The sequence below is a fragment of the Andrographis paniculata genome, unplaced genomic scaffold (assembly GCF_009805555.1).
Source record: "Andrographis paniculata isolate CXL003 unplaced genomic scaffold, ASM980555v1 Contig52END, whole genome shotgun sequence".
NCBI classification, from domain to species: Eukaryota; Viridiplantae; Streptophyta; class Magnoliopsida; order Lamiales; family Acanthaceae; genus Andrographis; species Andrographis paniculata.
In genome coordinates, this window is record NW_026137587.1 from 4,312,971 (window position 1) to 4,339,564 (window position 26,594).

The window sequence follows — 26,594 nt, forward strand, 5'->3', positions numbered from 1 at the left end:
ATATATATAAACGAGAAGTTCATGCTTTATTGTACATGGAAGTCAACATATAGATATAGCCATAATTACAAGAGGCTTGTAAGTACATTATAAAATTAAGAATCCAGGATAAAATTAATTACTTCGCTTGGTTTCGACATATATATATATATATATTTTTTAATTAATAATTTCATATATAATACATATAAATTAGGGTAAAATATGTTTTTGATCTGTTTTATTCCTCTATATGTCAATTTTGAACCATCTATTTTTAAATTGATAGTTTTTTTGATCACTGGTTTATCAAACCAGTTTAATTTTACTTCTTAATTACCAATTTCATTTAAATTTTAATTGATATAATCGGTAATTTTAGTATTCAATTAGTATACTTAAGTTTTTTCCTCTTCTTATTTGTATCTGTTAAAAGATTGTCAATTAAAGGCAAAAACATACACTTGGTTAAATTTTTAACGAAATTGGTGATTTAGGAAAAAAAATTGAACTAATTTGATGGATATCAAAACGGTCGATTTAAAATAAAGAGCTCAAAATTTCATAGAGTGAATAAAATGACAAAATGCATACTCTTTTAATATAATACTACTATTTTATTATATACTATTACATAATAAAAAAAAATAGCAATAAATATAAAAATATACACTATTAATTAATCATTTTTAAATTGTAAAATGTAGTTTATACTATTGACGTAATTTTCAAGTATTAGATTTAGTTCGGCGGTCCCCATATTTAAAGGATAATAAATTTTAATAGGAGTACTAAAAGTTTGTTTAGTTTAAATTTGAGTTTGAATTTTCATTTAAATTTTCATTTAAATTGTATTTTAATTTAATATTATAAAAAAAGAAATAATATTTCATCCGTTCCATATCTATCTATCTGTTTATTTTTTTGCACGAAGTTTTAAAAATATTAGTATTATATTAGAATGTAGTAGAAATAAAAGTAAAAAAAAAACTAAACTAACATTATTAGTGTTGTATGATATAAATGTAATGATATTTGTGTAATATATTGTAAATTAGAAAGATATTTGTAAGTAGATAATACCGTTACTAAAAATGAAAATGAATACTTTGATATGTGACGGACCAAAATAAAAAAAATGAATAGATTATTAAATGACGAAAATGAGTATTTCTTATTGAAAATTATGAAACTAAATAGTACTATCTTTGTTTCACGTATCATGTTCAAGTATTTGTTTTTATGCGTCCAACATCTTATATTACTTTTCCATTTTAGAAATGAATTACATCCTCTCATCATACTTTAAATTTTCTAATTATACCAATTAATTATTTTAATTATAGTTATTATTATTATTATATTATAATTATTTTTTAATAAATTTTTAATTATTTACTAATAATATTTTTTAAAAAAAATTCTCGTATTAATGGTGACATTGTATGTTAGAAAAATAAAATAAAATAAAATAAACGATAGTATTTTTAAATTAGACTAGAGTCTACAAAACAACAAACCTTTATTTCACTCAATAAATATACGGTACACTGTGGAACTATATTAAATTCCTACCACCCTATTTGGGGTCCTATAGTAATAGTCCCTATCAATCTCCAAAGTATTTCAAATGAAAAGAAGGTTCTTGAATTACACATCATGAAAAAAAAAAAAAAAAAAAAAAATTAACATGGCCTAATATATATTCATTTGAAGTTTATACAAACAACTTTAGATCTTCATTTACAGACAAGATGGATCAAAGTGATCCTTATTACAGAACAAACAGCACATCCCTTTGGAGGAATGGCAGCTTGGGAGTTTTTTCATATTCGATCCGCGAAGAGGACGACGAAGAAGCGCTCAAGTGGGCTGCGCTTGAGAAGCTTCCGACCTACAACCGTCTTACAAGAGGCCTTCTCAAAGGATCCACCGGCGTCGCCAGCGAAGTGGATGTAAGAAACCTCGGACATCAAGAAAGAAAAGAGTTGCTCGAAAGGCTCATCAATGTCTCGAATCAAGATAACGAGAAGTTCTTGTTGAAGCTCCGGCGCCGTATCGACAGGTGATCTTATTGAAACGAAGAGATAATTAATTAGGAACAATAACTTTTTTTGTCTCTCTTTTTTTTTTTTTCAAATAATATCTAAGATCGTTGTACCGGGGCGAAACTACTAGGAGAGAGCTGCCCATCCTCTAAAATATGAAGATATTTTTTTTTTTTTTTGTGTAAAAAATATCAAAATTATGTATTTTGTATTTATTTGCCCATCAGTTTTTTTACCTTTTAGTTTTAAAAAATAATAGTAAAACTTTTATAATTTTGTTGATTTGCACTTCTTTTGAATTTTTCTCTAATTTTTTTTTCCTCTTCTTCTTTATCCAGAGCATCCTGAAATTGATAAAAACAACGTTGAATCGGTAAAAATGAACCAACACTTTGCCCTTTCAGAATTTTACGGCCGGTGTCGTCATTATTGTGTAAAAATTATTTTGATGAAAGAAATAGTGTCAAATTAGTGTCAAAAAACAGCGTCAATATTCTAAAATTAGTTGATTTGTAAGAAAATCAAACGAGATCTTTTTTTGTCTGTTTGGTTTTGCTTGCCTAAAAAGCAACATCAATATACTAAAATTAGCTGATTTATAAGAAAACCAAACAAGCTCGATCATGCTTTAATTTATCTTTGGTTTTGGTTAGAGTTGGGATTGACATACCGACTATAGAAGTGAGGTTCGAGCATCTAACCGTGGAAGCGGAAACCTACATCGGGAGCCGGTCGTTGCCTACGTTTGTAAACTTCACGATGAACATTGTCGAGGTATAAAGTCATTTCTTAAACATGTCAGATGATGTAAATGACTGTCTTACCTAAAAAGTTAAACTATTAGGGATACACATAATTTATTTATTTACTAACAAGAGTCAACCAACAAAAATTAAAGAAAAAAAAGAAAAAAATTAATAAAAAAAATATAAATATACTAAAAACATAATTAAATTAAACATGTTAAAATGAGATATATGGACATAGCACCCGAAGTCTTTGATTATTTGTTTGATTGTAGTTTGAAATTGATTTTAAATGAAATATTGATTTAAATTTTTATTTAAACAGTATTTTAATATAATATTTTTTTAGAAAAAATAATATATTTTTATGAAAACTATGTAGCATACATAATGTTAAGATTTAAAATGGTAAAAGAACTCGGAAATGTCCAATTTCTAGAATCCAAAGTCAATTTTATGTCAACAAAGAATAAAGTGAAAAAATTCTAAATAGGATGTGTTTCGGAAAATATTATTACTATGATAATTTATTTTTTATTTAATATATTTCACATAAAATTATAAACGTATTATATTTATTTATATCATATTAAAATATAATATTTTGTGAGACACAAAATATATATATTTTTTATTGGAAATTCTTGAAAATTGTACAGTAAACAAATTAAAAAACAAAAAATTCTTAAGGAGAGTAAAGCCTAAAAAAACAATAGAAAAGAAACTTAGTTCCTTTAAATATAAAATATAAAAGTTGTAAGAAATTTTAGAAATAATGAAAAATTGAATAATAGAATTCTTTTAGGAAATGCAAAATAAATTTAATATGATATATATTTTTAAAAAATTACTATTTATAAATAGAAACAAAAAATTAAAAAGTTTTTCCTAAATATCCATAATTTCAATCTATTGTTATTACAAGAGAAGCCTTCAATAAACAAGTTTCTTTCTTCATTTTTCACACCAAGGGATTATTGAACTGTCTCCACATCCTCCCAAGCAAGAAGAAACATATTTCTGTCCTGCAAGATGTTAGTGGAATCATCAAACCATGCAGGTTCGATCGATCGATACATATATATATGAATTGTATATATGCAATAACTTTACAACAAAACAAACATTTCCTGTCTGAACCTAACCATATTTGTATTTTCCATGTCCATTTTCAAGAATGACATTGCTGTTAGGTCCTCCCGGTTCGGGGAAGACGACGCTGCTGTTGGCTTTGGCCGGAAAGTTAGCTTCCGATCTCAAGGTCAAATTTGTCGAAACATTATCCCTTTCGATTCAATCGCGGAAAACAATTATAGTGTGTTTGTTTGTGAGTTTGGATTGTTGAATAATAAAAAGTTGAATCTGAATAATTGTTTGATGAAATATAAATAGATATTGATGTGATGTTTTGAAAGTAAAATTGATTTATAATAATATTAAAAAAAAAGTAATTATTTGATTTAATATTTTTAGAAAAAAAATAAAATCTGAACAATAAAAATTTGCGTTAAAACCTACAAAAGAACACAATTTTAATGTTATCTTCAATGTGCATAAGCTGCAGGTTTCTGGAAGAGTGACTTACAACGGGCACGAAATGAACGAGTTCGTGCCCCAAACAACGGCTGCCTACATTAGCCAACACGATCTTCATATCGGTGAAATGACTGTTAGAGAAACGCTGGAATTCTCGGCACGATGCCAGGGGATTGGACATCGCTATGGTATTCTTTTCTTACACGTATGTAGATAGTTTTGCAGTACTCTTGTTAGAAAATAGTTAACTTATGGGGGTGCAGAGATGTTGTCGGAGTTGTCGAGAAGAGAAAAGGATGCCAATATTAAGCCCGATCCCGACATTGACATCTTCATGAAGGTAAGTTATTTCTACTAAACATATATAAGTAGATAATAAAATAATGAAATTATACTATCTTCGTCCAACCCAACTTTAATTTATTTACATTATAATTCATATATATATATAATTTATATTTATTTTTTTAAAAAAATAAAATTATATAATTTTTTTTCAAAACAATATAATTATATATAAATTTTTAAAATATAAAATTATATATTATTTTTTAAAAAAATAAAAAATTATACAATACTTCCAAAAAATAACAAAAATATAAACAACACCACATAGTACCATAAAAACTTCACGTAGAATAGCACGGTACATAACTGCATATTGGGGTATTTGGAGTGGGTTGGAATTGATCTTATAATATAACATTTGCAAAAAAATATATATATAAAAAATATTTTTAATATTAAAAAGAATTTCTCCAAATTGAAGTTGATAGATTACCTGCTGAGGGAAGTAAGTATAATTTTTATTAATTTTCCCTTAAAAAAATTATTTTCTAAGGTAAAAAGCAATAATTTTTATTTTTTTTTATAGTTAGTGCACTTTTAGTTTCAATTTTATTTTTCTTTTAGTAAAAATTATATTAAATGATGTTATATAATTTTGTTGAAATTTTCTCTAAATATTTAATAGTTATCTAAACTTTTTTTTTGTTCTTTATCCGCTGCATCGAAAAAAAAAAAAAAAAAAAAAAACATTGAATCAGTAAAAATAAAGTTACATTTTAACTACGTAAAATTTTACAACTGATTTTGTCGCTCATATATGTTAACATAATACAAACAATTATAGAGTATTTAAGCTTAGTATTCTTACAAGATGAGTCTAATACATTTCGCGCTATACATGTCGCGACATTAAGGCTGTTGCAACCGAAGGGCAGGAAGCGAAGATAGTAACAGAGTATGTGCTGAAGGTACTGTGAATACAACTCCGGCGACAATAGTTTGAAACAGATTCCTGTCTAGTAAGAAAAAAGCAAAAAAAAAAAAATGCGATAATTTGCTTCTCGGCGTGCAGATACTCGGGCTGGATATATGCGCGGACACTCTAGTCGGAGACGAGGTGAGAAGAGGAATATCGGGAGGACAAAGAAAGCGTCTCACCACAGGCGAAATGCTGGTCGGGCCGACGAATGCTCTGTTCATGGACGAGATATCAACCGGTCTTGACAGCTCGACGACATATGAAATCGTGAACTCGTTAAGACAAGCCATCCACATCCTCAACGGGACTGCCCTAATATCGCTCCTCCAGCCGGCGCCCGAGACATACGAGCTTTTCGACGACATCATCCTCTTGTCCGATGGCAAGATTGTCTACCAAGGCCCTCGAGACAACGTGCTCGAATTTTTCGAGTCATTAGGCTTTCGATGCCCCGAGAGGAAAGCTGTGGCCGACTTCTTGCAAGAAGTACGTTTTAAATATAAATATTTGATAATCCTCGTATTCATTGCCAAGGACGGAACTACACTGGGCTTGCGGTCAATTGACCCTAGCCCGCCCAACCGTCCAATTTTTTATAATTCTTTTAGTATTAAAAATATTAAATTTATTAGTTAAATATTAAATAAATTATAATATTTTGCCCCTTAAAATTTAGATGCTAGTTTCGTTACTGCTCGTCGCGATTATGTTTTCTTGCAGGTTACGTCGAAGAAGGACCAGCCGCAATATTGGGCGCGCGACGAGCCGTATAGGTTTGTGACGGTCGACAATTTCGTTGAGGCGTTCCGGTCGTTCTACGTCGGGCAACTGCTTAATGAAAGCGTCGCAACCCCTTACAACAAGACCCAAAGCCACCCGGCGGCATTGACGACGAGAAAGTACGGGACTTCGGTGATGAAGCTACTAAAAACGTGCGCTCGACGAGAGCTCTTGTTAATGAAGCGAAACTCGTTCGTGTACTTGTTCAAGGTCGGACAAGTTACGATGATAGGAATCATAACGATGACGCTGTTCCTGAGGACGAATATGCACCATCGAGGCTTAGAGGACGGGTATATTTACCTCGGCGCTCTGTTCTTCGCCACGACGATCATTATGTTCAATGGAATGCCGGAGGTTTCCATGACGATCTACAAGCTTCCGGTGTTTTACAAGCAGCGCGACTCGTTGTTTTTCCCGCCGTGGGTCTACGCTGTTCCAATGTGGCTTCTCAAGATCCCGATTTCGGTTATTGAGTCCGCGGCTTGGGTGTTCATCACTTACTATACGATCGGATACGATCCAGCGCCATCGAGGTAAGAAAATTGAGAAGTTCGTCGCGTTAAAAACAGAGTAACCGATTATCTAAGCTCGCAAAACTTCGATTTTTTTTAAAAAAATTGTATGCAGATTGTTCAAGCAGTTCCTCGTGCTTCTACTGCTGCATCAAATGGCGAATGGATTGTTTCGGCTAATCGGATCGATAGGGCGGAACATGATCATCGCGAACACGTTTGGTGCATTCGCATTGTTCATACTTTTCGTGATGGGCGGTGTCATCTTGTCGCGAGGTTAGAACGAAAACAGAGGAACGTAACCCATTTAGCTTGTTAGGACATATACCATCGAATCATTTCAATGTTCGAATCTTCTTTCGTGCAGAGCAAATGAAGAAATGGTGGATTTGGGGTTATTGGACATCGCCGTTGATGTATGCTCAAACAGCCGTTCTTGTCAACGAGTTTCGATCCAACAGTTGGAACCATGTAAGCTGTTCTTCGAAGATCTCATCGCATCTAAACATAGATCGCGTCGAATCCTAATCTAAGCACTCCTAAGTATGTCTATTCGAAAAAAATATTTCTCTTTGAAGGTGTACGCGTACACGAATGAGACATTAGGGATCACGGTCTTGAAGTCGCGGGGGTTCTTAACCGATCCAAAAATGTATTGGATAGGCGTAGGAGCGTTGATCGGGTTCATCGTCGTATGGAACATAGGTTTCGTGATTGCTCTCACGGTTCTTGATCGTAAGTGTTTTTCCGATCTCTTTTACTACTAACTTAACTACATCATTCGATCATTCGATATGTGTTATAGTAATCTAGCTTGTCGCGCGTAGCTTTTGGACAGTCTCACGCTGTAAAGCCAATAGAGAGCGACGATAATGAAAATAGGGACGGAGTAGAAATGGCAAGTCGAGTCGGTCTGACCATGAAGAAGAAAAAGGGAATGGTTCTCCCGTTCGAGCCTTATTCCATCACCTTCGACGAAATCATGTACTCGGTCGACATGCCGCAGGTATACAATTCATTCGATAAAATTTTTAGGCACGAGGCACATTTTTTGTATCGATGTTTTCGTTGTTATTACGCGATTTGTAGGAGATGAAAGACAAAGGGTTTGTCGAGGAAAAATTGGTGCTTCTAAAGGGCGTAAGCGGGGCTTTTAGGCCGGGGGTTTTGACGGCGTTGATGGGCGTTAGCGGAGCTGGCAAGACGACGCTGATGGATGTGCTAGCCGGTCGAAAAACATCAGGATACATCGATGGGAATATTACGATATCGGGATACCCCAAGAAGCAAGAAACTTTTGCTCGAATATCCGGATATTGCGAGCAAAACGACATCCATTCCCCGCACGTCACCGTGCACGAATCGCTTCTCTATTCGGCTTGGCTACGGTTGGCTCCCGAAGTCGATCAAAAAACCCGAGAGGTCGGTTTATCGATATCCGAAACTTATCATTTTACACGAAGGTGAATTATGCAGTAAAATTTATTTTTAAGATGTTTCGAATTGTTCGAATATGTGAAGATGTTTGTCGAGGAGGTCATGGAGCTCGTCGAGCTCACGCCATTGCGAAGCGCATTAGTTGGCTTGCCGGGGGTGAGTGGCCTCTCGACCGAGCAACGGAAGAGGCTTACAATTGCGGTCGAGCTCGTTGCCAACCCATCGATAATTTTCATGGACGAGCCAACCTCGGGGCTTGACGCGAGAGCGGCTGCAATAGTGATGCGAACGGTTAGGAACACGGTGGATACGGGAAGAACAGTCGTCTGCACTATACATCAGCCGAGCATCGACATATTTGAAGCGTTCGATGAGGTAAAAATTCTTGAAACCCGATCCTAAACAAGGATTCGAATTTTCTTTCGCGCTTTACTTTCGTCGAACTAAAATTTTTTCCGTCAGCTGCTTTTGCTTAAACGCGGCGGAGAAGAGATATACGTTGGCCCCTTGGGGCGCCATTCTTGTGAACTCATCAAATACTTCGAGGTGAGTTTTCGCGTCAAATCATCTAAATAAGTTAAAAATCTTACAAATCTCTTAGATAAGACAATTACCATAAATATAATATATTCGAAATATATCTTAACAGTTTAGTTCATCTAACTCATTCACTTGTTTTCAACAAGGGCATCGAAGGAGTGACCAAAATCAAAGATGGTCATAATCCGGCGACATGGATGCTCGAAGTGACTTCATCCGCGAACGAAGTGTCCTTAGGGGTCGACTTCGCCGAGGTGTATAGAAACTCTCCTTTATACAGGTTTGCAACATTTTCATTTCATTACAACAATTCTAAGTGCAAAACAGAGCTACCTTAAGCTGCATTGATGTCTGATCTTACCAGGAGAAACAAAAGTTTGATCAGCGAGCTAAGCACGCCGAGCCCGGGCACAAAAGATCTATATTTTCCTAGTCGATACGTCCAGCCTTTCCGCATCCAATGCTTGGCTTGTTTGTGGAAACAATATTGGTCGTATTGGCGAAATCCCCCTTACACGGCTGTTAGATTTCTATTCACGACTTTTATTGGGCTGATATTTGGAAGCATGTTTTGGGATCTTGGATCAAAGAGGTAGGAATAGAAATCGAATAAGATTTTTGAAAATGATCGTTTTAACGTGTTCGGTTCCACTATTTAATGTTGCGATTTTTTTAGTACTAATGAAATAATTGGAATAGGGATGGCTTACAAGATATATTAAATTCGATCGGTTCTATGTACGCCTCAGTCCTCTTTCTAGGCATCCAAAACTGCGTCTCGGTGATGCCGGTTGTGTCTATTGAGAGAATGGTTTTCTACCGAGAAAAAGCAGCCGGAATGTATTCCTCCATGCCCTACGCTATCGCACAGGTTACCATTTTCGATTTTTTTTTTTTTACTAATACGTTCGTTATATCTTTTGATATTAGGAAATCGCAAATGTAGACAAGTGTTTATAGTCAATTATCACTTTTGTCGTGATCATAGCAAACGCTCGATCTTCTTGCAATGTAGTTTACGAAGGGTTAGGACGAGAAAATTCATTGTTTACAAAGCATTTGATCAAAACACAATAGATGAAGTATATGAGCCAAAAGCAATAATAAAATCTTACGATATTAGGAAATCGCAAATGTAGTCGAGTACTTATAGTCAATTATTACTTTTGTCCTAGTCGTAGCAAAAAAATTATATTCTTGCAAGGTAGTTTGTGAGGGGTAAGGACAAGAAAACTGATGATTTTACAAAGTATTAGATCAAAAAATAACAAATGAAATATACGAGACAAAAGTGATAATAAACTACGAGGACAAGACTAAATTTACAATGTTATAGCGAGGTTTTATTACATTTACTCTTTGGGTCCAAAATAACTTCGACGATCTTATTTTTTCCAGGTTCTTATCGAAATTCCTTATATATTTGTGCAAGGTGTGGTCTACGGCGTCATTGTGTATGCAATGATCGATTTTCAATGGACCGCGGCAAAGTTCTTTTGGTACGTTTTCATTATGTTTTTCACATTGCTCTACTTCACCTTCTACGGCATGATGGCCGTCGCCATGACTCCCAATTACCACATTGCTACCATCATGAGCGCCGCCTTGCTCAGTCTTTGGAATCTCTTTTCCGGTTTCATAATTCCGCACCCGGTAAGTTTAAGTTCTAACTTATTCATTTTCTTATATAAATTTAAGTATCAAAGCCAAGCTCAAACATAAACATGTTTCTTTCTTTCTTTTTTGCCTTTTTAAAGTAATTATCGAATACTATTACTTCTTCCGTCCGTTAAAATTATGCTTACCATGTCTTTATTATCAGTTAAATTTATGCATAATTCATTTACTATATATAAAAAAAAGTTTTATGATCTATAATTTTAATACTCATATTTTAACAAATAGTAATAATTGTAACACTATTTTTTTATTTATTCCGTAATTTTTTATTTTATCAACTTTATAATAAATATTCTATAATACTCGTCGCTTTACTTTTTACAGGAACTACTTTTATGTTAATATACTATTATTTTTAGTCTTCATATCTAAACAAAGTGTCATAATTATCTCGGCAAAGGGAGTAAATTTTAAATCCTATTAACTCTAAATGAATGGGATAATATAACTTTGAATAATTTCTATTTTGTTGTGAATACTAGAGCATGCCGATATGGTGGAGATGGTATTATTGGGCTTGTCCGGTGGCGTGGACGTTGTACGGTCTAACTACGTCCCAATTTGGAGATGTCGAGGAGTACGTACTCCCCGGGGTGACGGTTAAGGAGTATTTAAAAGAGTTTTTCGGGTTCAAACACGATTTTCTTGGCCCCGTTGCCATTGTCATTGTCGGGTTTCCCTTGCTTTTTGTTTTCATGTTCGGCTTCGCCATAAAGGTTTTCAATTTTCAAAGACGATGACGAGGTAGAAATATGTAACTCTAAATAAAATCAGGTTTGAAATTTGTCGTGTTCTCTTAGTAATAGTATTGTCGTGTGTATATCGAAAACAAAATTTCTTTGTCAAGAGATTATATTTGATATGGTTATTTAACATTACTATTTGTATACATTTGCGTTGAAATATTTTAGATATTTAATTTTAGATTCAGTAGATTTAGATTTATTTATTCAATTTTTCATTTTGTATTAATTATCAAAATAAGGTGCGTGTATATAATTAAATCTAAATAATCTAATCTAAATCTTAAACTGAATACATAAAATATCTCAACAATTCGCACGTCAAAACTTGAGTCTATTTTATTTTATAGTTTAAAGTTAAGTGTATAATTATCATTCATGCCTACCTCTTTTGGTGAGAAACTTGCAAAAATGAAAAAACAAAAAAAAAATGTTGAAATTAGTTGGAGGGATTTAAGTATTTCTAATGAATAGATTCTAATAGTTTCGTTTGACAGAATTTTAAATCTTCAAAAGTTGATTGTAGATTTGAAATCAATTCTTTTTAATATTTCAAATACTTTAGATAGTTATAGGATAGGTTTTAATTACAACTTATTATTAATCAGAAGTAATTCAAATCCATTAATTAATTAAATTCACTCTCAAGTCAAAATTCATAAAATCAAAGGGTTTAAACCCACGACCCCTCAGTCATCAGCCACACATTGTTCGCCTAGTGTGACTTGCCTGTCGAGCTTAGTTTGCAGGGTACTAGGTTCGACCGGAGGTTTACTCAGTGCACACTTTTGGTAGCAGCTGCGGGTTCCCACGTTATTAAAAAAAAAAAAAAAAAGGGGTCGTAAATCTGTAATGCGGCGAGTTCTCATATACTAACTCCCCGTGGCTATCACAATAACATAATTATATATATACATATATTTCTTTTATGAAGTTGGAACCCGTAAACGCAATCGAAAATGTACACTGGATTAACCCACAGCCCGAACCTCGTTATATCTTTGTAATTATAGGTTATATATAGGATCAGTTTAGTGATACTCCTTCCGTCCGTCATGCTTATGCCAGTATTGTTAGCATAAAACATTGTACGTTTGTTTAGTTGTGTTTTTGAACACATGTTCTCACTATTATTTTTTTCATTAAAAAAGTATATATATATATATTATATTAAATATTTATTTTTTATTTTACATAAATTATTTTTTATTAAAAAAATTATATCAAATAATTATTTTAATTTTTTGACAATAAATATTTATATTGTTGCAAAAAACTGCAACAATTAATAATTATTTTGTTACTGCTAATATTTTCATTACAGCCGTCATCCACAACAACTAAAATACTTTCTATAGTAATTGGTCGCAATCTTCTGTGACAGCATAATTAGCACTAAAAATTCGCTGCGGAACTACTTCTGCGATATATTCCGTAGCAATTTCAACCATGAATAAATGTCATTTTTCTAGTAGTGGTTGGGCAATGATTGCCAAAAAGTACATAAGAGGCCAACTCCACCGAAAATATAATAATATTGTAATTATAATTGATGGTTAAAAGTAACGAAATATTATTTTGTCTTTATTTTTTGTATAAGTAATAATTTGACGTTAAATATATGAATATCTATAGATAGAACTAGGATCCATGGTTACTAAATAAATAAAATTGTTATTTTGTGAGTGAAAGAGAAAGTATATATATATAGTATAGAAAATATAATTAAAGTGAATAGAAGAAATATTAGAGTATATGGTTTGTTTGGTTTTGGTTCAAATCGAAATTATCATGATTTAGTTTATAGCATTTTTAAAAAAAATATATATATTATTTAAAAAATATCATATTAAAATATTATTTAAATAAAAAACTCAAACCTAAATCAAAGCCAAATAAAGATAGGTTAAAATAAAGATATGTTAAAAGTAGAATTTTATTCTAAAGAGATATAATACTATTTTTCAATTTCAAATAAAGATATGTTAAAATTTGAGGGAAAATTATGAAATTGTATTATGCTAAAAATAAAAGTTTACAAGATTTATATATAGCAGTGAACTCGGGCCGAAACTCACAAAATAATATCAAGTAATATCTAAATCTAACATAATAATATAAAAAAATTATCTAAATCTAACATCCCCTCAAACTCAAAATGTGGCAGTGGAGACCAACTTGAGTTTATCCAAGAGTAGTCAGAAATGACCCGGAAGAAAAGAGTTGGCGGTGAAGATATTTGTTGTCTGATCTGCAGAGGATACTGGAACGAGATAAACTCTCTCATTGACAACATAATGTCGAATGAAATGACAGTCAAGCTCAATATGATTAGTGCGCTCGTGGAAGGTATTATTATGGACCATCTTCATATCACTCTAACTATTGTAGTGAAGAGCTGTAAAAGATGGCTGAGGGGCACCAAGATCAGTGAGTAGTCGACGCAGCCATAAAAGTTCAGAAGTAGAGTCAGCAAGAGCACGATACTCTGACTCGGCACTCGAGCGAGAAACGAAAGTGTGCTTCTTGCTGAGCCAAGAGATGAAAGAATCACCAAGGAAGAAGCAGAAACGAGTGGTTGAATGACGATCGGTAGGATCACCAACCCAATCAGTATCAGAGTAACCGCTAAGAGTTAAACAAGAGTGAGAGGAGAAGTGTAAGCCATGCAGAAGAGTACCTTTCACATAACAAAGAATATGTAAGACGACAGAGTGGTGAGAGGTCCTCGGATCGGCCATGAACTGACTCACAATATGGACTGCATAAGCGATATATGGTCGAGTGACATACAAATAGATCAAGCTCCCAACAAGTTGACAATAGAGGGTAGGGTCATTAAGAAGAGAGTCATCATAAGGAATAAGTCGAACATCGTAGGCAAGTGGTGTAGAGGCTACCTGACAGTCTGTGAGACCAGCTCGAGCAAGAAAATCGAAGGCATACTTAGCTCGAGACATAAAGAAACTATAGGGAGAAGTAGAGACTTCAAGCCCCAAGAAGTAACGAAGGAGACCCAAGCTCTTCATATCAAACTATTGGCTAACATATGCCTGTAGATAAAAAATATCAGACGCATTATCTCCCATGATAATCATATCATCAACATAAAGCAAGAGTATAACTATCCCAGATGAAGAACGACAAAGAAATAGGCCAGAGTTGTAAGCATGTGGAAAAACCAAACTCCAATAGTGAAGCACTAAATATGGCATACAAAGCCCGAGGGGCTTGCTTCAACCCATATAAAGCGTAACGTAAGCGAAATTTTTTTCAAAAAGACGAGAAACCTTGAGAAGGAGTCATATAAACTTCTTCAGAGAGTATGCCGTGTAAGAAAATATTCTTGACATCTAACTGAAGAATGGACCACTGACAAACAGCAACAATGGCAAGAACACAACGAACAGTAGTTAGACGAGCAACGGGAGTAAAAGCCTCCTCATAGTCAACTTCATACTCTTGGGAATAACATTTGACCTCCAGACGAGCCTTGTAATGCTCAATGGAACTATCAAAATTAGTCTTGATTCTGAAAATCTACATTCACCAATAGGTGTCTTCCCGGAAGGCAAATATACTCAATCCTAAGTATGATTCTTTATCAGAGCCTTCAATTCCTTAGTCATAGCTGGCTACTATAATGGATCAACACTCGCCTCATGCAATGACCTAGGGTTATGATGAGATAATATGATAACGTAACAATGATAATCACGCAAGTGAGAAGGAGAGTGACTTACTCGATGTGATCGACGAGGTATGACAGGTTCAGGGACCACAGATGGATCAACATCTTGAGACAAAGTCGGAGGTGGATCAGAAGCCTCAACTGAAGGTGGATCAGAAGCCTCAACTGGAATAGGATCCGGAGGCGGTGATGAAAAACATGACACTCTCCCAAAAGGTAACATGATGAGATATACGCAACCGTTTAGAAACCGGATCCCAAAGCCTATAACCTTTATGCTCTACCTCATAACCAAGAAGACAACATATACACGCACGAGGTTCCAATTTGGAACGTTCATGCAGAGGGATAATGACAAAACCGACATAACCGAAGGGACGAATGGTATTGTAATCGGGTGGCTGACCATATAGACGCTCGAAAGGGGTGCTATTATGGAGGCCAAATGATAGAATACGATTTATGGTATAGACAACAGTGGGGACAGCTTCTCCCCAAAACCTATCAGGACAAGAGGCACACACGAACAATATCTATAATGTGACGATGTTTGCGCTCAGCGCAATGATTCTATTGAGAGGTGTATGGACAAATGTTGAATCAATGTACCTTGAGCAGAGAGAAAACTTAATAAGGTAGAATCTCTATACTCAAGACAATTATCATTACAAAGGGTCTGTATGGGACAGGAAAATTGAGTTCGAATCATTTGAGTAAATTCAATGTATATTTGAGGTAATTCTGAACGGGGTTTCAAAAAATATATCCATGTAAAACGGGAGTAATCATCTATGAAAATGACATAATAACGACACCCATTTATCGAGGTTACAGTGGAAGGACCTCAACTACCATATTGAACCAAGGAAAACGGTTTACTTGCATCCGACATATTTTCCGAAAAAGATAAGGTTAGTTATTTTCCAAAATGACAGTGAAAGAAAATCAAATGACTTAAAACGAGTACAACCCAAATGACCCTTGCTAACGAGAGACTGAATTTTAGAAGAAGACGCATTACCAAGACGAATGTGTCATTGAAGACTAAGGAAATGAAATGTAGTAAGAGGGATATGATTGTACCAGAGAAATTACTAGGACAAATTTTCAAAGATTGTACCTCAAATAGTTAACCAATTTTTAGACATGTCTCAAGAATTTAGCCTGTACGTGGATCCTGAACCTGCACACCAGAAGAAGAAAAAGTAACAGTAAGTCCTTACTCAACTAGACCAACTGATACAAGATTTAAAGTCAATTGAGGAATGCAGTAAGTACCAGGAAATAATATAAATGGTAAAGATACAGATCCTGAATGAGTGATATCAATGCGACTCCCATTAGCAGTGTGTATAGGCCATAATGAAGAAGACAAATGATGCACATCGGTCAAGGGGTCAAGTGTAGGTGTCATATGATGATAGCAACCAGTTTCAAAATACCACAAATTGTCCATACCAAAGGGGGAATTGGAAGCAAGAACTTGATGTAATAGAGTCACGAAATTCTGGACTAAGGAAGCCATGCCAGTAACAACACGAAAATAAAATCAACTCCGATAAAAAAACCAATCACGCACCGGTATAAATCACGAAATTAAGATTTGAATCAAGAAATCAAATCGAATAATCCAACCAGTTACAGTCGCAACACAAAATCAACCAAAACCAACCGCACCATAACATAGGGAACCAAAACAGAAGGCGGCGGCCGAAAAACGACAACCGGAGGAGGCGGACGCGCCGCCACATGCGGCCGAAAGACTGCTGCGGTGGAAGTGTTTTTCGCCGCAATTTGCGTTGAAGGCGCATGTGGGGGCCCCACGCGCCGCCTTTGGCGGAGATATTTCGGTGGCGAGGTCGCCGGACGATGGTGGTTCCGATGGTGTGGGCACTGTTGACTGGAGAGCAGCGATGAACAACGAACAACGGTGGCGGCCGCTAGGGTTTTTGTTTTGGAAAATCGAGCTCTGATACCATGTTAGCATTTAAGGAAAAATTATGAAATTGTATTATATAAAAAATAAGAGTTTACAAGATATAATATATAGCAGTGGACTCGTACCTAATCTCACAAAATAATATAAAAAAAAATCAAGTAAATATTTAAATCAAACAATATAAATAAATATGTTTTATATTTAGTTGTTATTGCTATCGTTTGTTATTTATCAATATTTTTTAAAGTGAGGTGTAATGGTGCCAAATAATATTATGTATTATGTTTCAACAACAATTGTGTACTGCATTATCATTACAATGTGTTGAATGAACACCATAACCTGATTTTTAAAATATAGCAATCCGAAGAATATAATTAATCGAAAATATATGTGTATATATATATTATATATATAAGTAAACTGTATTAGTTTAAAAATTTAAAAACTCGACCCCTTATGATCGGATCCTCGTCCGCAACTAGTGAGATGCACCAGTATACGTAGTACCTTTAAGTTTGACCACCAAATAAATTTTCACTCATTCACTATCCTCAAATTTTGCACTACAGCACGTGGATGATTCTCTTTCTATTCATTCAGCACGTGAGTCTTATATTCAGCCAGGCGGAAAGAGCGTCCGTCCAGAGTCCACGGTAAATAAAAATTAAGGAGCGTTATATATGTATAATTTTTATATATATAATTTATTTGATATATGTAAACATAAAAAAAAAAAAAAAAAAAAAAAACTATAATTTAATAGTGCAAAAAAAAAATTTTAATATTGAGATCTATAGTCAGGAACTTGTTTGATGGCATACAGATTCCGTAGAATCCATTTGCCATATGTTCTTCATTTCTTAACGTTCCATTTTTCTCTGAATGAAGTTAAAGTTGTCTGTTCTTGAAATATATTCCTTTGGTTTGTCGAATATTTTTTTTTTTAAAAAAAATAAAAATTATGGACTACAAATTATAAATATTTGAAAAGAGTTTTTTTTTTTTTTTTTTATTAACATGACTTAAGGTTGAGAATACCATATTACAACCAAAACACTAATACCAATCCATACACTTGAAGGGGTGAATGAACTTGTGAAGTTCTTAAGTTTCTAAATTCCAAATTAATAACAATAATATCGACAAAACACTCGACACAAAACACATACATTTATTTCGACAACGTTGTACAAAAGTAAACAAAAAATCAAACACCACAATAAGTTCTAATAGCACTCTCAAGTCTCCGATTCTCTTCTTTGCTGTAGAAATCGAGAAACTTGAGATGATCAAACGGCTTATAACGTAAAGGATGCTTTTCGTCTACCAATTCTTCGGGTACTTTCACTATTCCATTCTCGAGAAATGAGAATTGTGCGATAGAAAATCTTGATTTGTTTCCATTCATAGTTACTTTATGCCGTGGTGACTTTATTCGGTCATTGCTCCAAGCCTAAGAACACCGAACATATTCTATATAATTACAGAGGTATAATAAAGGAACAAGAAAACAAAAATCACTATACAAATGCTAAATCTAAAAATTTAAACTACTAGAAAATTAATGTGCGTTTTTTATTTGTTTACTCGAGATTTTTAATTTGAATTTTTTTTATAAAAATTTTAAATAAGTATTGAATAGGGGTTTTCAAACTAAAAATTAAAAATGAAAACGTCTTTATGCAATATTTCAAATGAAAAATAAATTATACAATATTATTATTTAATATAATCTATACAATATATTGAATAATTCAAAAATAATTGCAGAAGTTCAACAAAATTTACCTTTCTCTCTATATATATATATAAAAGACAAATTTTTATATAAATAAGAACCCGTGTAGGGAAACAAGCTCACCATAACAGCATCACCCGCCATGACCACAACCGAAGAAGTAGAAAGATTGTGAACACCAAACCACTCGCCATCTTTGGCTTGGATCTCCAATCCATCCACTTGATTTTGATGGATTGTCGACATGAAGCTCTTGTCCGTATGAGCAACAAATCCCATTTTATTTTCATCCATCTTAGGTTCCCGATACTTCATAACCCTACAAAGGTAGTTAGCCGAGCTAACAATGGATCCGTAGTACTCCTTCACTCCATACTTCTCGCACACCATTTGTATAGCAATTCTTTCCAACTCCACGGCTATCTTTGTATATGCAAGAATTTTTTCGCTAAAAAAAAGAAAAAAAAATTAAATAAATAAGTAGAATGTTATATATATATATATATTAGATTTATTATTTTTTAGGTGAAATAGTTGTTGGATTTATATCTAGAAAGTAAGCATGTTTATTAGGAACAACGATGAGATTGATAATAATTTTTTTTTTAAAAAAAAAAAAATCGAAAGCAAGAAGAAATTTACCTGAACTCATTATTACCACCGGGCCACATTACATTAGAAAAATGGCGAATCCCTTCGAGGGTATTTGCGCTGTCGATACCCATGCTTTCGTAAAGAGGAATTAATGGAATTTGTCCGACATAACCATACAAAGGCTTGGAAGATTTGTTCTGAACTTTGGTCTGAAGGGGACGATCGAAAAGTTCCTCCAATGCCTCGAACACTCCATTGTGTGTTTCTTGGGAGATCTTATCGTAAACTGCTACAAAACATCCATACAATTCCAGGGCAGAAACCACTTCATTACATGCTTTGTCCCATTCTGTCGTCCCCGGTTTGGAGTTGCTGTCAGTGAATTCGATCACAGGAAGTTCATGCGGTGCTTGCGAACCCATGAGTGTGTGTGTTTTCGAAATAACTGAGGTTAAATTATGAAGTGTATAACTGATAATGGCTCTAGTGTGTGTGTTTTCGAAATAATTGAGGTTAAATAATGAAGTGTATAACTGATAATGGCTGTGTGTTATTAGATTGGTATGTGATGTTAGATTTAAAAAATCAGTATTGATGGATAACAATTTCAAATATAGAATAACAAATCTAGAATACAACCCCTTCACCCTGGCAAAAAATTGTTTGTTTAAGAATTTTTTGGGACACAATTTTAAATATATAGTAGTATATTTAATCATTTCACAAAAATCTATATTCAAAATTCCTTATATCTCATATAAAAAAAATTTTTAAATCAAAATACTAAACAAAAAAACAAATTATTATCTAGCCTCAAAATCTAAAAAAATAATAGTATTATTTTAATATAATAATGATATAGCTAAAATAAAAATAAAGTATTATAAAAAATTTACTAAAAAATTAATAAAAGAATATAACAAAATCATTATAATCTATTAAAATAAAAGTAATAAAATAACTTGTGAATAATAGACTATTGATAAATTTTGTAGACAATAATAAAAAAGAAAAAAGGAAAGCCGTTCACGCTTTTAGATGAATTTATTTTTAGTGCATGGTATAGTACGAAAAATTATATCAAAAAAATAAAATATATTATTTTAAATTAAATATTTGATTTTTTGATTTTTTTAATTAATATTAATTTTTTTACTTGACTTTTATAAAAAGTATTTGTATTGTCTATTATTTATTTATTTTTTAAAACGGCAATTGGAAATTAGTGTCCAGAGAACATAACATCTAAAGACCTAATTTTGATGTATTGAAGGAATTGAATTTATTTGTCCAAACTTTTTTTTAACACAATTTTCAATATATATAATTTATTTTTTCAAAAAAAAAATATTCAACATAAAATATTAATTTTTATATTATATGCATTATTTTATATATATATATATATATATAAATCAAATGAAACACTAAACAAAGACACTCAATTTTCACAAAACAATTTTCAAAATGTAGATAACACATCTACTAATAAATTAGAGTTGTAGGTAAATAAAGCTCAACCATTAGATTAACTTTTAGTGGTCTTAAATTTAATCGGTATACTGATTAATATGCAATCCTGACAATCATGTTTTTAACATTTTGCTATGTTGTCGAAATCAATTAGATATATTTTTTTTAATAAACTTTGTCATGAAAATCCCGGAAGGATTGCTATGCTGATTTCTTCTATTAGCACACATAAAATAGTCATTTAGAAAATATAAAAAAGACAAGCATCACATATTATGTGAAATAAAATTCCTTTTTTTGTTATACTTGTAGGTGTATTTTACGTTAAGTACGAGATTATATCATATGTCATTAATTCATTGTAATTTTATTTATATTATGGTAATATAAATAATGTATTTTTTTGTAACAATATAATGTGATGTCTATTAGTGCACGATGTTGTGCTATTAGTACTGTGCTAAAATTTAAAATTTAGCATGATAAAGGCAATCATTTTATATTTTTGAGAGGTAAGAGAAGATATTGACTGGATGAATTTTGCATTATTATGGTAGCTATCATCTTGTTGTGCTAAGAACAAATCGCCAAAATTAATACGTCACAAAAAAATTTCGTCGTTTTAGGGTTTGATTGTTCGAAAATTATTTTAGTTATTAAAATTTGGCTGACACAAACTTTTGTCCATGTCGATTATCTGTTAACTGATCATGATTCTTTTATTTAAAAAAATATAAAAATATGAATCACTCTAAAATTTTATATATAATTCAGGGTACTAATGCCTTGTGATAACATAGAATTTTCTCACAAGCAAACAGACTCATATATCTTTTTGAACAATCCTTCGTCATCATATTTTGTCTTGTTTTTTTTTTTTTAATAAAGAAAAATTGTTTTTATTGGAATAAAGATAATTAATTCAGACAACTGTACTCAATTATTTATGCAAGGATTTGAATTATTAAAAATGGGCATTATAGCCCGAGTTCGGTCCATACTTATTATTTTTTTTCAATTTATTTATTATGTAATTTTGTGAGTCTTTATAAAATATCAAATTTAAAACCATAATTCAAAAAAAAAAAAAAAAAAAGAAAAACCACCAAATAACATAAACAAAGCAAATAAAAGAGACGTGTAGTAGAATCTACAAGAAATTTTCTTACAAAAATAGATCTGAAGAACTATGGGCTGACAAATATCAGAGTTTGTTTTATTTCTGTCCCAAATTAAATTCAATACTATTCTATTCGATTAGTACAAATATATTATTTTTTTTATAAAATATACGAAAAAATATTGCTAATGAGGATGTATCGCAGTGTATGTACATGGTAGAGCCCAGTTATAGGGATAAAACTTTGTTGTTCTGTGTCAAATATAGTTTTGGAGTTTCAATTCTATATTTATCCTTATTTGTTACTGTTATTGTTTTTGTCTATTATTTTTTTATTTTAGTACAGTAAAATTCCTAACTTAAAAGCCCTTAAGACATAGATTAATTTGAATCCAATTAAATAATCAAATCCTCAACTAAAAGTTTTGGAAAATGCAGATCAAGGATTACCTAACCGCTAATCAACTATAAAGTTAACTAAGAATTTTACTATCAAGCTATGCTTTGATTTTTGTCTTCATTTTATTAGGTTATAGATATATATATATACAACATTTTTAAATATTAAATATTAATTTTAAAAATCGGGTTGGCAAAGCACAACCTGAAAGTTTTCGGGCCTATTTTTTAGGCTTAAGCATAATTTTTTGTGCGGGTTTCAGACCGGATTTTTGGGCCGTGCCTATTTTTGTCAGCTCTAAGTAGTCTATTCAATCCATTTAATTTCTACTCACTGTTGGATTTCTAACATCGACTCAAGCATACACAGGAGTTGGCCTAGCACCGGCCCAACTCTGGGGGTACCACAGTAGCTAAACACTTCAATGAATTCAATATTATCACATCATGGTTCGCCTCTATTAATAATAAATTTGATGACGAGGTGAAAGCTCTAATTATGCCATTGAGTTTTCTTGAAAATTGGGAATATATTATCGTAACAATTAGTATTTTATTAGGTAAGAGAAGTTTAAATTTAATGCTATTATAGATCAAATTTTTTAATGAGAAAAATTGTAAGTGACAAAAGACGGAAAGATCTATATGGAATGATCTACCATTAATATAGAAAATCAAGCTAAGTACAATTTCAAAAATATTAATAAGGTAGATTTTAAGTTGAGTAATCGAAACTGACCTAAGAAAGATTTAATCTTGTCGTATGATGAAATTGTGAGAAGTTCAGACATTATCAAAATCAACACAGAGCACAGAAGAAGAATAAGAGGGACAGTATTTCATCGAATGCAACTATTGAAAACATAAGGGATGCTCTCATTGTGAGTGTGACCACTCCCTTAGAGTCACGAGTTTTAGACTCTTAGACTTTGTTCTACTCTTGCAATAATTTATAATGGATGTGAATGAAAGTTACATGACGTCATACACATATCAACTTTGAAGAAAAAATTGATAATTGTAGAGAAGGTATATATCTATTGTTAGATGATCGGAATGACCGTCTCATCTAAAAACTTAAGATCTTACGGATACACATCATTTATTTATTTATATAAAAAATTGGAGTAAACCAACACGCCCTCTTAAGGGAAAGAGGGATAAATGCCACCAAACTAAACTTGCCCATGGACGAGACAAATGGAGGACAGTGAGACTCAAACTCGAGACCTAACGCTATGATACCATTTTATATGATGTAAATGACCATCGTTTTTATTAAAATAAAATGAAAAAATTAATCAAAATATAACTATGATACCCTCGGAGTTGGGCCATTTCTTGGCCAACTTTCGTGTGTAGATGGGCTGGTATTAAGCCATAAAAAGTAATTTATAAGTTAAATGGATTGAATAGACGACTCATGTCAACAATGTGCACATCCTTTTTCGGAAGTCCTACTAAAAGAACTTTAGAGTTAAGCGTGCGAAACACTTTGAAATGACTCGTATTGACTCGTGGAGCCACTCTACAATCCCAACACGTTTTATTTTGCGTGGCTTGTGGGCCAGGGTGTCACAATTGTATCAGAGCCGACCTGCGACAGCCTGCAATTGTTGACCGGACTGTTGACGGACCCTGCAGTTAACGATTATTGGGGAGCAACGTGGGCGTTGCATTCCAAAGTGGGGGAAGATGTGATACCCCGGAGTTGCGCCGTTGCTTGGCCAACTCCCGTGTATGGGTGGGCTGGTATTAGGCCATCCGAAGTAGATTATAAGTTAAATAGATTGAATAGACTACTCATGTCAACAATGTACATATTCTTTTTCGGAAGCCCTACTGAAATAAGTAATTTGAGGATGGGTGACCCCCTTGGGAAGTCTCTCAAGGTGCACATGAGTGAGAACATAAGCGTCCTGAAAGGACTCGTGTTGACTTGTAGGGACAGTCTACAATCCTGGCACACTCGGCTTTTCTTGGCTTACGAGCCGGGATGTCATTGTTGGTATCAGAGCTGACCTGGGACAGCCTGCAGTCATTGACCAGACTGTTGACGAGTCTTGCAGTTGAGGATCCTTGGGGTGCAACGTTGACATTGCATTCTAAACTGGAGGAGGGTGTGATTCCCCCTTAGTTAAGTCGTTGTTTGGCCAACTCCCGTGTGTGAATGAGTTGATATTAGGCCATTCGAAGTAGATTATAAGTTAAATGGATTGAATAGACTACTCATGTCAATAATGTGCACATTCCTTTTCGGAAGTCCTACTGAAAGAATTCTAGAGTTAAGTGTGTTTGCTCTAAAGTAATTTGAGTATGAGTGAGGACAAAAACACGCTGAAAGGACTCGTGTTGACTTGTGGGGCCAATCTACAATCCTGACACGCTCGGCTTGGCGTGACTTGCGGGCCGAGGTGTCACAATAACGATATCAATTGAATAGAAAAATATAAAAAAATATTGTGAGACGCTATAGTTTATTGCCGAGATTTAAAGGATTCTTCCGTAGCTTTTTTAGACATGGGGACACGACTCCTAAATGATCTTCATTTGCGGAATTCTGTTTTGGAGGACAGATTTTTTGATTGCCATTGTCATTGTGGTTAGCCCGAGGTCGGAGGAGCTAAAATGCCTTACCTATTTAATATTGGCTCTTCCTCTGACTACAAGGACAAGAAATCGTTGTTGCATCGTAGCAACGCCAATTGATTTAGCGACCCAGCTTCAACAAAGCATCTCGTGTCTGGCGTAGCAGAGAGACAATGATGTCGATGGTGCCATATATGAAGTATTGGAGGCGACACCGAGCCTCAAGTATATGGGATCTAATTTCTTCGTCGCACAATTCCTCAGACTTGATAACAATTTTGACGATTTTGTTCACGCAAAAAACATGAAGAACCGTGTGGAAATTCCTATCCCCTTCCTCGCCGGCCAGAAAATACGGCGCAAAAGGACATGAAATAGAGCAATGACGGCGAAGATATCTACATAATGCGGACAAAGGCATCTTCCTTAGACCTTGCAAAATCATAAGTGGGCGGAGGACACTACAAACCCTTTTTTGAATTCTTCAACAAACACTTCTTGAAAGTTTTTGGAACAATGAAGAAGAAGATGAAGAGGAAATTATAGTATATTCTTGTAGTAGCTAGTCGACTAAAAAAGAGGGTATCAAAACTTTAGGCTCGAGGTTGAGTCCCACCGTCCCCCATTTGTCGTCGTCCATGGGCAAATTTAGTTTGATGGCGTTTATCCCCCTTGCCCGTGAGGGGACGTATTGGTTGACCATCGTTTGTAAATAAATAAATAAATTATTTGTATTCCTAGTAGCTTAAGCTTTTAGGTGAGACGGTTATTCCGATAATCTAATATTTATCTTATACAGGACTACACATGTGTTGATTAACTTGCATTTATTTTGAAAGATTGTATAATCCTTAGGACTAATGATTACTTTGTCTCGGTTCCGTGAGCCTTTAATATGCATTTTTTCTACCGCCAACCGTAGCCCCATTACAACTTTTTATTATAACCTTTGATTATGAACATTACTTTTTTGATGAATTGTGGAATAAATTTGATTTTCTTGCAAGCCTATAGGATTTGTCGTTTACTTCATGTTATTTGAGTGGATATAGCCTAAACACTTAGGGGTTAGAGCTTACTTTATATATATATTCTCTACTTGGTGAGGTTAGTTGGTTTTTGCATGTTTTAAATCTGACGTAGTTGATGACATGGTTAAGTGACTTTTGCATTAGTGAATATTTCAATTCTTGGTTTGGATATATGCTTGAGGACAAGCATGGGAAAGGTGTTGAGGGATTGATATGTGCTATATATGATAATACTTTGTTGTGTTTTGGGCGACTTTTGGAGGCGAAATTGTGTATATATGTGCTTTTAATGATGTATTTATTGTTTCTCTATTAGTTTCCATGGGGTTGACAAATTTTAAGGCATATTTGGGATAAAAAGAACATAATGCAGTAAAGCCTCAAGGACAGTCCAATGTGGGAAAAAGAAAATAATAAAATTACAAAAAAGTATTTCAAGGTAAATTAGCAATTTAAAGATTGTTGGGTATAAAGTTGCGAAGGGGATCTAAGGTTGACAAATTAAAAAGAGAGTAATAGACAATTGAAGAGAGGAAAGAAACGTATCATCACGTTCTACTCACGACACCACTTCTTGAAGGGAGAAAAGAAAAAGAGAGAAGAGATGCAAGAAAGTAGTACAGGCGACTCCCGAGCATTCTTCTTTCATTGTCAATATTGTTCTTCTTTGTCGATTTCCAAAAATTGAAAGCATGATGACGTTTGAAATATGAATTGTGATACTTGGTTTTTATTTTAATTTAATG

General features: G+C 33.4%; 3 protein-coding genes across 3 annotated transcripts; 1 reads left to right on the top strand and 2 right to left on the bottom strand.

The window, feature by feature from the left end:
* Positions 1-1,718: 1,718 nt before the first annotated feature.
* Positions 1,719-11,369, top strand: LOC127254895 (pleiotropic drug resistance protein 1-like). The gene is made up of 21 exons (XM_051280233.1): positions 1,719-2,044; positions 2,681-2,801; positions 3,745-3,833; positions 3,950-4,034; positions 4,338-4,497; positions 4,573-4,649; positions 5,512-5,565; positions 5,670-6,062; positions 6,297-6,892; positions 6,987-7,147; positions 7,239-7,342; positions 7,450-7,606; positions 7,699-7,877; positions 7,961-8,293; positions 8,393-8,683; positions 8,771-8,854; positions 8,995-9,128; positions 9,213-9,440; positions 9,548-9,719; positions 10,247-10,501; positions 11,011-11,369. The coding sequence occupies exons 1-21, from the start codon at positions 1,734-1,736 to the stop codon at positions 11,266-11,268; spliced, it is 4,242 nt and encodes a 1,413-aa protein (XP_051136190.1). The 5' UTR covers positions 1,719-1,733; the 3' UTR covers positions 11,269-11,369.
* A 2,280-nt stretch (positions 11,370-13,649) lies between these two features.
* On the bottom strand, positions 13,650-14,300 carry LOC127254407 (uncharacterized mitochondrial protein AtMg00810-like). Its single transcript, XM_051279499.1, has one exon. The coding sequence runs from the start codon at positions 14,298-14,300 to the stop codon at positions 13,650-13,652; it is 651 nt and encodes a 216-aa protein (XP_051135456.1).
* Positions 14,301-17,926: 3,626 nt separating this feature from the next.
* On the bottom strand, positions 17,927-19,855 carry LOC127254736 (probable 2-oxoglutarate-dependent dioxygenase AOP1). Its single transcript, XM_051279992.1, has 3 exons — positions 19,285-19,855; positions 18,766-19,090; positions 17,927-18,357 (listed from the first exon to the last, which is right to left on the bottom strand). Exons 1-3 carry the CDS (start codon positions 19,656-19,658, stop codon positions 18,112-18,114), a joined length of 945 nt encoding a protein of 314 aa, XP_051135949.1. The 5' UTR covers positions 19,659-19,855; the 3' UTR covers positions 17,927-18,111.
* Positions 19,856-26,594: the final 6,739 nt, after the last annotated feature.